General features: G+C 42.3%; 1 protein-coding gene across 1 annotated transcript; it reads left to right on the top strand.

Moving 5' to 3' along the window:
- The first annotated feature begins 2,689 nt into the window (after positions 1 to 2,689).
- LOC128365752 (tripartite motif-containing protein 16-like) lies at positions 2,690 to 4,264 on the top strand. The gene has a single exon (XM_053326360.1). The coding sequence runs from the start codon at positions 2,705 to 2,707 to the stop codon at positions 4,262 to 4,264; it is 1,560 nt and encodes a 519-aa protein (XP_053182335.1). The 5' UTR covers positions 2,690 to 2,704.
- The last annotated feature ends 7,241 nt before the right edge of the window (positions 4,265 to 11,505 follow it).

The following is an 11,505-nucleotide window of genomic DNA, read 5'->3' as shown; positions in this document are numbered from 1 at the left end:
CGTGTCATATCCTGTTAGTGATAACATTATACTGGAGGAGCGGGGAAATCTTGAAAACCCCTTTTTGCACATATTTTCTAACAATGGCTCCTTTACATTCAGCAGAATGAACAATGGAGTCATTTAATTATGTCTGTTCTGCAGAAGGAAGGGGAGGGAGGGGGGGGCAGGGGGGGGGGGCTTTGCACATGTGGAGAATACTTGTAATGATTTTAGCCCTCTTGTTAATAAGCAAGGGAGGAAAGAAGGAAGGAAGGGAGGGAAGAAGAAAGGATGGAAGGGAGGAAGGGAGGAAGAAGGAAGGAAGGGAGGAAGGGAGGGAAGAAGGAAGGAAGGGAGGAAAGAAGGAAAGAAGGAAGGAAGGTAGGGAAGAAGGAAGGATGGAAGGGAGGAAGAAGGAAGGGAGGGAGGGAAAAATGAAGGATGCGAGGGAGGAAGAAGGAAGGAAGGAAAGAAGGAAAGAAGGAAGGAAGGTAGGGAAGAAGGAAGGATGGAAGGGAGGAAGAAGGAAAGTAGGGAGGAAGGAAGGGAGGAAAGGAAAGAAGGAAGGAAGAAAGGTAGGAGGGAGGGAGGAAAGGAAGGAGGGAAGGAAAGAAGGAAAGAAAGAAAGAGAGAAGGAGGGAAGGAGGAAGGACAGAATGGAAAGGAGGGAGGAAGGAAGGAAGGAAGGAAGGAAGGAAGGAAGGGGGATGGAGGAAAGAAAGCAGGAGGGAAGGAAGAAAGGAAGGAAGGAAAGAAGGAAGGAAGGAAGGAAGGAAGGGGGTGGAGGAAGGAAAGAAGGAGGGGAGGGAGGGAGGAAGGACAGACAGAAGGAAGGAAGGAAAGAAGGAAGGAAGGGAGGAAAGAAGGAAAGAAGGAAAGAAGGAAAGGAAAGGAAAGGCTCCATTTCTTAGTTAAAATATTTCCTTTAAAGTCGCCCAAAATCCACAGAGTCATTTGGTCGTCATGTGGGAGATTAACACACAAACGTACTGTGTGTGTGTGTGGTGTGGGTGTGTGTGTGTGTGTGTGTGTGTGTGTGTGTGTGTGTGTGTGTGTGTGTGTGTGTGTGTGTGTGTGTGTGTGTGTGTGTGTGTGTGTGTGTGTGTGTGTGTGTGTGTGTGTGTATTATGTTTGGTTCATGTTTAAAAGTAATAAAAATGTATTACAATTATAAAAGAAAGTAAACCTAACCCTAAAGTTATTAATCATTTCTTTCTGCAGTACTTTTACTGTAATACTGCATACTACATCATTATAATACTGCAGTACTTTTACTGTAATACTGCATACTACATCACTCATAATACTGAAGTACTTTTACTGTAATACTGCATACTACATCACTATAATACTGCAGTACTTTTACTGTAATACTGCATACTACATCACTATAATACTGCAGTACTTTTACTGTAATACTGCATACTACATCACTCATAATACTGCAGTACCTTTACTGTAATACTGCATACTACATCACTATAATACTGCAGTACTTTTACTGTAATACTGCATACTACATCACTCATAATACTGCAGTACTTTTACTGTAATACTGCATGCTAATTACTCATAATACTGCAGTACTTTTACTATAATACTGCATGCTAATCACTCATAATACTGCAGTACTTTTACTGTAATACTGCATACTACATCACTCGTAATACTGCAGTACTTTTACTATAATACTGCATACTACATCACTATAATACTGCAGTATACTACACCACTCATAATACTGCAGTACTTTTACTGTAATACTGCATACTACATCACTCATAATACTGCAGTACTTTTACTGTAATACTTCATACTACATCACTCATAATACTGCAGTACTTTTACTATAATACTGCATGCTACATCACTATAATACTGCAGTATTTTTACTGTAATACTGCATACTACATCACTTATAATACTGCAGTACTTTTACTGTAATACTGTATACATCACTCATAATACTGCAGTACTTTTACTGTAATACTGCATACTACATCACTCATAATACTGCAGTACTTTTACTGTAATACTGCATACTACATCACTATAATACTGCAGTATTTTTACTGTAATACTGCATACTACATCACTCATAATACTGCAGTACTTTTACTGTAATACTGCATACTACATCACTATAATACTGCAGTACTTTTACTGTAATACTGCATACTACATCACTCATAATACTGCAGTACTTTTACTGTAATACTGCATACTACATCACTCATAATACTGCAGTACTTTTACTGTAATACTGCATACTACATCACTCATAATACTGCAGTACTTTTACTGTAACACTGCATACTACATCACTCATAATACTGCAGTCCTTTTACTTGTAATGGAGTATTTGTACATTGCAGTAAAGTTAAATGTTGAGCAGCTTTTAACTGAGACTTTACTGTAAATGAGAAAACACAGTTTGAATCCACAGTGCGGCTCCTCGTCCTGATGACTGTCTCTGTTGTTTAAACACAACAAGCTCCACTCTGGGATCAGATTTCATTGCCCTCTGCCTTCAGTTTGACGATGGGCGTAACCAACATGTGACGCAGCACAGACCTATCAGGAAGTGAACCTCAGACAGTCGTTGCCTCTGAGAGCTGAAATGGCACAGAAAGATCAACTGGACAAAGAAACACTCAGCTGTTCGATCTGTCTGGATCTACTGAAGGATCCGGTGACTATTCCTTGTGGACACAGCTACTGTATGAGCTGTATTAAAGGATTCTGGGATGGAGAGGATCAGAGGAAGATCTACAGCTGCCCTCAGTGCAGAGAGACCTTCACACCGAGGCCTGTCCTGAAGAAAAGCACCATGTTAGCAGCTTTAGTGGAACAGCTGAAGAAGACTGGACTCCAAGCTGCTCCTGCTGATCACTGCTATGCTGGACCTGAAGATGTGGCCTGTGATGTCTGCACTGGGAGGAAGTTGAAAGCCATCAAGTCCCGTCTGACGTGTCTGATGTCTTACTGTGAGAATCACCTCCAGTCTCACCACAAATCAACCAAATTAAAGAAACACAAGCTGGTGGAGCCCTCGGAGAAGCTCCAGGAGAACATCTGCTCTCGTCATGATGAGGTGATGAAGATATTCTGCCGTACAGATAAGAAGTGTATCTGTTATCTGTGCACAATGGAGGATCATAAAGGCCACGACACAGTCCCAGCTGCAGCAGAAAGGACTGAGAGGCAGAGAGAGCCCGAGGTGAGTCGACTAAACATCCAGCAGAGAATCCAGCACAGAGAGAAAGATGTGAAGCTGCTTCAACAGGAGGTGGAGGCCGTCAGTCGCTCTGCTGATAAAGCAGTGGAGGACAGTGAGAAGATCTTCACTCAGCTGATCCGTCTCCTCCAGAAAAGAAGCTCAGATGTGAAGCAGCAGATCAGATCCCAGCAGGAAACTGAAGTGAGTCGAGTTAAAGAGCTTCAGGAGAAGCTGCAGCAGGAGATCACTGAGCTGAAGAGGAAAGACGCTGAACTGAAGCAGCTCTCACACACAGAGGATCACAACCAGTTTCTACACAACTACCCCTCAGTGTCACAACTCAGTGAACCTACAGACTCATCCAGCATCAATATCCGTCCTCTGAGATACTTTGAGGATGTGACAGCAGCTGTGTCAAAGCTCAGAGATAAACTACAGGGCATCCTGAGGGACGAGTGGACAAACATCTCACTGGCAGTGACTGAAGTGGATGTTTTACTGCCACAACCAGAACCCAAGACCAGAGCTGGGTTCTTAAAATATTCACGTGAAATCACTCTGAATCCAAACACAGCATACACACGGCTGTTATTATCTGAGGGGTTCAGAAAAGTAACATATACGTTACATCCACAGTCTTATTCTAGTCACACAGACAGATTCACTAATCAGTGGCAGGTACTGAGTAGAGAGAGTCTGACTGGACGTTGTTACTGGGAGGTGGAGTGGAGAGGATCAGTAGTTTTTGTAGCAGTCGCATACAAGAACATCAGCAGATCAGGAGAGGAATCTGTATTTGGACGCAATGACAAATCTTGGTCTTTATATTGTTACCCTAATAGGTATGAATTTCGGTTCAACGACATTAAAACTCCCGTCTCAGGTCCTGGTTCCTCCAGAGTCGGAGTGTACCTGGATCACAGAGCAGGTATTCTGTCCTTCTACAGCGTCTCTGAAACCATGACTCTCCTCCACAGAGTCCAGACCACATTCACTCAGCCTCTCTATGCTGGACTTTTGGTTGGTGGTGGAAACGCAGCTGAGTTGTGTAAACTGAAATAGACAGAAGTCATTTCAGGCTTCATGTGTCAGATGCAGGCGGGGAGTTCCTGTCCTCTGAAAAGAAGCCAATGTGGAAGTAACTTAGAGCTGCATTCTATCAAAAGGCCACCAGGGGGCGACCGTCTCTATACAAGTCAATGGAGAATTCATCAACTTCTCACTTGATTTCTAACCTCAGTAAACGTTTTCAAAATGTGTTTATGGTCTCAATCGCTAGTTTAAAGCCTTCTTCAATGCAGTATGATGTTCATTTGGGACATTTTGGCCTCCCTGATTTTATATTTGATGATAAAGCAGGCTACGTGGCTACGTCCTGATTGACAGGGTGATTGACCAATGTCCTCGAGATCCAGCCATCGCAACCAATCGCAGCCTCCCCGCTCCGCCGTTGGTCCCGCCCATACTTCCGTCCATGACTCCGCCTCATGCCCATATAAGTAGAATCCGTGTTCTTTTTTTCCCAGCATGCACCTGAAATTTTCAAGATGGCGCTGCCTAGAATAGAAACTATTGGCTTCCGAGCAGCAGTCCACAAACCAATGGGTGACGTCACGGATGTTACGTCCATTTCTTTTATACAGTCTATGGTCAGATGTTGTAATTCTTCATGTTTTTGTCTCCATGTTTCTGAGCTGCTCAGAGATCAGCTAATAGGGATATTCAATCACTGTTTATCACTTTAAGTATGTGTCGTTTATATGTTCAGTTTCCTTAAATGTGACTTTTACCTTTGTGATTGTATCCATGGATGCTCTCACTGCTCATCACCATGTTATTAAACCTTCACTGACATTTCTTCAGATGAAAATGTGAACTTCTCTTTGTTCTAAATGTTAGTTTCATATTTGTATTGATGTATTTGTGTCTGTTGTTTCTTAAAACAGAGAAAACGGCAGAACTTCCTTCATCACAGATATTTTGTTCTCATCACTTTGTAAATTCATAAAGAAATGTTCAATCAAACTGTAATGACCATGATCTTTACATAGTTCTAATCAAGTCAACTAGACATTTTCACTCCCTAAAGAGAACAGAGGAGCGGTGAGAGAAGTGTAGTCCGAGACAAAATGATCAGTTTTCGTTCGTTTCTTAGTATACTTGGAATACTGCATACTACATCACTCATAATACTGCAGTACTTTTACTGTAATACTGCATACTACATCACTCATAATACTGCAGTACTTTTACTGTAATACTGCATACTACATCACTCATAATACTGCAGTACTTTTACTGTAATACTGCATACTACATCACTCATAATACTGCAGTACTTTTACTGTAATACTGCATACTACATCACTATAATACTGCAGTACTTTTACTGTAATACTGCATACTACATCACTCATAATACTGCAGTACTTTTACTGTAATACTGCATACTACATCACTCATAATACTGCAGTACTTTTACTGTAATACTGCATACTACATCACTATAATACTGCAGTACTTTTACTGTAATACTGCATACTACATCACTCATAATACTGCAGTACTTTTACTGTAATACTGCATACTACATCACTCATAATACTGCAGTAATTTTACTGTAATACTGCATACTACATCACTCATAATACTGCAGTACTTTTACTGTAATACTGCATACTACATCACTCATAATACTGCAGTACTTTTACTGTAATACTGCATACTACATCACTATAATACTGCAGTACTTTTACTGTAATACTGCATACTACATCACTCATAATACTGCAGTACTTTTACTGTAATACTGCATACTACATCACTATAATACTGCAGTACTTTTACTGTAATACTGCATACTACATCACTATAATACTGCAGTACTTTTACTGTAATACTGCATACTACATCACTCATAATACTGCAGTACTTTTACTGTAATACTGCATACTACATCACTATAATACTGCAGTACTTTTACTGTAATACTGCATACTACATCACTCATAATACTGCAGTACTTTTACTGTAATACTGCATACTACATCACTCGTAATACTGCAGTACTTTTACTGTAATACTGCATACTACATCACTCATAATACTGCAGTACTTTGACTGTAATACTGCATACTACATCACTCATAATACTGCAGTACTTTTACTGTAATACTGCATACTACATCACTATAATACTGCAGTACTTTTACTGTAATACTGCATACTACATCACTCATAATACTGCAGTACTTTTACTGTAATACTGCATACTACACCACTCATAACACTACAGTACTTTTACTATAATACTATAAATGTATTTATGTTGTTTGAGCTCTAAGTTATGAATCTTTTCATTCAGCCTGTTTCAGCACATATTTCCTTTCTTTGCACTTGTTCCTCTCCTGAAATGTATTTTTAGTAATTGTCGGAGTTCATTCAGTGTTGTGGCAGCACGGTGTTGATGGGGGTCATCGTGCCTATAAAGCTCTTTGAATGTGATGACAGTAACATGAGGGGGTCTGAAACAGCAACAAGCCTCATTTACACGTTACATATGAACGATGTGAACGCATCACGTGAGTTTTAATCACTTCACTGATGAGTCAACAGGAATTTGACCAGTTTAAAGTTTAAAAGTCTCTGATCAGCTTCTATTGAGCTTCATCAGTGTGAGTTACTATAGTTATTATAGTTACTATGGTAACAGTGTGAGTTAGTCATATTAAGTGATATCTGACACATTTACTGAGTGGGAGGAGGAGTACTCTATGTAGTAGTAGTAGTAGTACTACTCTAGTAGTAGTAATAGTGGTAGTAGTATTTACAGTTTTTTTAGCATCAGATTCCCTCTTAGTGTTTCCTGTTGAGCTGTGGTGGAAGTATAGTAACAAAAAGACTTTGCTACTAAAAACTCTGTAACGCTGAAACATAGAAGATGAAGATTTGACTCATTTGGATGCTGAAGCTTCATAGGGACGTAAAAATCATTTACAGATGTAATAAAAGCTGTTTCAGCAGCAGGAAGTGCAAACAGTCACACCTGTGCTCACTCACCTAATTATCACCTGTTCCCTCTTATGATGCGTTCAGGTGCTCCTCGGACACTCTGTACTTCTGGCTTCAGTGTGTTAATGAGGTTTAACCCTCCTGTTTTCCTCGAGCCAAGGAAGGAAGGGATGAAGAAGGAAGGAAAGGAGGGAGGAAGGAAGGAAGGAGGAAAGAAAGGAGGGAGGTAGGACAGGAGGCAGAAGGAAGGAAAGGAGGGATGAAAGAAGGGAGGAAGGAAGGATGGAAGACGGAAGGAAAGGAGGCAGAAGGAAGGAAGGGGAGGGATGAAAGAAGTAAGGGAGGAAAAAGGAAGGAAAGGAGGAAAAAGGAAGGAAAGGAGGAAGGGAGGAAGAAGGAAGGAAAGTAGGGAGCAAGGAAGGGAGGAAAGGAAAAGAAGGAAGGGAAGGAGGAAGGAAGGAAAGAAGGAAGGAAGAAAGGTAGGAGGGAGGGAGGAAAGAAGGAAGGAGGGAGGGAGGAAGGAAAAGAAGGAGGGAAGGAAAGAAGGAGGGAGGAAGGAAGGACAGACGGAAGGAAGGAAGGAAGGAAGGGAGGAAAGAAGGAACAGTCAAAACAGACGTCCATAAGTCATGTGCCAAAACCTGCAGACATTTCCAGTTGTTCTTCCAGCTTGAAAGGGGTTGTTCATGTGTTCATGTGAGTTTTCTCTTCCTGGAACCCATTTTTCCCATTATTCTGACACCACTTGAACGCCTCGCTACATATTAACTAACAACCAAAACATGATGTTCAGATTCAGATGTTAGATGTGGTTCAGCATTCACAACACAGACTCAAATATAGAGAACATCTTCCTGTTTGGTATATGTCAGGGGGGTCAAACATACGGCCCCTGGGCCAGATACGGCCCGCCGAGGGGTGTGGTCCGGCCCACATGGTATATGTGATGTGGTTCCTTGTGGAGCTGTTATTTTATCTGCTTGGTTAATGATTCAGGAGAGCTTTCATTTAATGTTGACAGAGAGTTGAATCAGGCTGTGATGTATCAGTGATTATAATGTTAGCACAGGGGTGTCCTACCTTCCTTCTTTCCTCACTCCTTGACTCCTTTCTTCCTTCCTTCCTACCCTTGAATGAAATGAGTGTGACTCCTCTGTGTTAGTCTATAGTTTCTATGAGGAGGCAGCAAAGGTTTAGTCCTGAAGTCTCCAGCTCTGTGTTTCTTTAACTTGTCCTTCCTGCATTTTCTGTAGCTCGTCTGACAGAGTTTGAAAAGCTTTCATAAGTTTTCATAAAGCAGCATCGATGAGTCAGAAACAACATGTGAGACTGAGCCAAGTATCGCTAAATGTAGCTCGTCTGAACACTGAGTTCAGCCGAGGCCTGAACGAGCTCCGGTTTCACGTCCAGTCAGTCTCACAAAAGACATGAAGAAGAGATCAGAGTAGTACTATTACTGCTAGTACTGTATACTACTAAATACTGCTGCTGTAGTACTATTACTGCTAGTACTGTATACTACTAAATACTACTGCTGTAGTACTATTACTGCTAGTACTGTATACTACTAAATACTACTGCTGTAGTACTATTACTGCTAGTACTGTATACTACTAAATACTACTGCTGTAGTACTATTACTGCTAGTACTGTATACTACTAAATACTACTGCTGTAGTACTATTACTGCTAGTACTGTATACTACTAAATACTACTGCTGTAGTACTATTACTGCTAGTACTGTATACTACTAAATACTACTGCTGTAGTACTATTACTGCTAGTACTGTATACTACTAAATACTACTGCTGGTTAGGGTTAGGTAGTTAAACCTCTTTTATTTAATAGTACTATGAGTGTAGTAGTAGTACTATGAGTGTAGTAGTATGTGCAGCAGTAACAGATAGATGAAGTATTTATTGATCCCAAATGGGAATTAAAGTGATACAGCAGTACTAGTACTGTAGTAGTTATTGTACTAGTCTTGTAGTAATAGTATTAGTAATATTAGTAATAGTGGTACTTATACTATACTGAAGTACTGTGGTAGTTTTAGTAGAGCTAGTATTGTAGTAGTGCTAGTAGTAGTAGAGATAGTAGTACTATTACTAGCAGCAGTACTACTTAGAAGTACTAGTATTGTAGTAGTGCTAGTAGTAGTAGAGATAGTAGTACTATTACTAGCAGCAGTACTACTTAGAAGTACTAGTATTGGTATAACTGTCACTGCAATGACAACAGAAGTAGTAATAGTATTAATTAGTAACTTTAATAATACAATTAGTAGCAGAAGGTAGTTACAGTAACAGTAGTAGCAGTAATAGTACTACAGCAGTATATTTAGTAGTATACAAATGTACTGTAGTAACTGTAATAGTACTACAGCAGTATATTTAGTAGTACAGTTGTATTGTAGTAACAGTAACAGTAGAGCTCCACCCAGCAGAGGGGGGGGGGGGGGGGTTAGTTTCCTGTCTCCGCCCCTCTTCTGGTCACATGTCCACAGACTTCACATGGCTCCAAACCTCACTGCAATCTTTAATGTCTGTCTGATAACATCCCGCCGGAGTGAGTGTGTGTGTGTGTGTGTGTATATGTGTATATGTGTGTGTGTGTGTGTGTGTGTGTGTGTGTGTGTGTGTGTGTATGTGTGTGTGTGTGTATGTGTGTGTGTGTGTGTGTGTGTGTGTGTGTGTGTGTGTGTGTGCAGTCCTTTACTCTGAACATGTGACTCCAGATATATTTCAACACAGTTATGTAACTCCTCTCTCTCCCTCCCTCCCTCCCCTCCCTCCTCTCCCTCCTCCCCCCCCCCCCCCTCCTCTCCCTCCCTCCCCTCCCTCCCCCCCCTCCCTTCAGACGCTCGCTGCCTCATGATGTCAGGAACAGTAAATGTCCACATATGACCAGATCTTAATCACGTCTGTGCAGCACGTTGATTCACTGCTCAGTCCTGTTACCTCACAGTGAGTCGGTCGGCCTCTGTCCTTCCCCCCTTCCTTCTTTCCTTTCCTTCCTTCCTTCCTCCCTCCCTCCTACCTTCCTTCTTTCCTCCCTCCCTCCTACCTTCCTTCTCTGTTACCTCACAGTGACTCGGTCGGTCCCGGGTTTGAACCACGGCGGCCAGTTTATAAAAAGTTAATTTAACCCTCGTGTTCCTCTGTCCTTCCCCCCTTCCTTCTTTCCTTTCCTTTCCTTCCTTCCTTCCTCCATCCTTCTTTCCTTCCCTCCATCCTTTCCTTCTTTCCTCTGTCCTTCCTTCCTCTTTTCCTTTCTCCCTTTCTCCCTCCCTCTCTCCTTCTTTCCTCCCTCCCTCTTACCTTCCTTATTTCCTTTCTTTCCTTCCTTCTCTTCTTCCTTCCTCCCTCCTTCTCCTTCTTTCCTCCTTCCATCCCCTTTTCTTCCTTCCTTCTGTCCTTCTGCCCTCTCTCCCTCCTTCTTTCCTTCCCTCCTTCCTTCCTCCCTTCCTTCTTTCCTCCTTCCATCCCCTTTTCTTCCTTCTTCCCTCCCTTCAGGGTCAGGGTTCTGTGTGGAGAGGTCCTTCTGTCCTCTCTCCCTCCTACCTTCCTTCTTTCCTCCCTCCCTCCTACCTTCCTTCTTTCCTCTGTCCTTCCTCCCTTCCTCCCTTCCTCCTTTCCTTCCTTCCTCCCTCCCTTCAGGGTCAGGGTCCTATATGGAGAGGTCCTTCTGTCCTCCCTCCCTCCTACCTTCCTTCTTTCCTCCCTCCCTCCTACCTTCCTTCTTTCCTCTGTCCTTCCTCCCTTCCTCCTTTCCTTCCTTCCTCCCTCCCTTCAGGGTCAGGGTCCTATGTGGAGAAGTTTGCATGTTTCCTCCGAGCAAAGACCGCTGCTGGCACTGGGACAGGAACACTGGAGCTGGTGCAGATCTTCTTTCTGCCTTCTGCTCCTAATGTGTGAATATAGGACAGGAGATCAATGTGTGACTGTCTGGGGGTAGATTTTTGGGGTCTGGCTGAAATTCCCTCACTTATTTAACCTTCCTGTCGTCCTCCCCAGGTCAAATTGACCCCGTCTGTTTTGACTGTTCCTTTTTTCCTCCCTTTCTTCTTTCCTCCCTTCCTTCCTCCCTCCTTTCCTTCCTTCCTTCCTTCGTCCCTCCCTCCGTCTCTCTTTCTTTCCTTCCCTCTACCTGGCTCCCTTCCTTCTTTCCTTCCTTCTTCCCTTCCTCTTTCCTTCCTTCCTCCCTCCCTTCCTTCCTTCTTCCTTCCTCTTTTCCTTTCTCCATCCCTCCTCCCTTCCTTCCTCCTTCCTTTCCTTCCTTCCTTCCTTC

This window comes from Scomber japonicus, chromosome 1 (assembly GCF_027409825.1).
Source record: "Scomber japonicus isolate fScoJap1 chromosome 1, fScoJap1.pri, whole genome shotgun sequence".
Classification (NCBI taxonomy): Eukaryota; Metazoa; Chordata; class Actinopteri; order Scombriformes; family Scombridae; genus Scomber; species Scomber japonicus.
The sequence above is the reverse complement of the archived record's forward strand: the minus strand, read 5'-3'. Positions and strand labels throughout refer to the sequence as shown.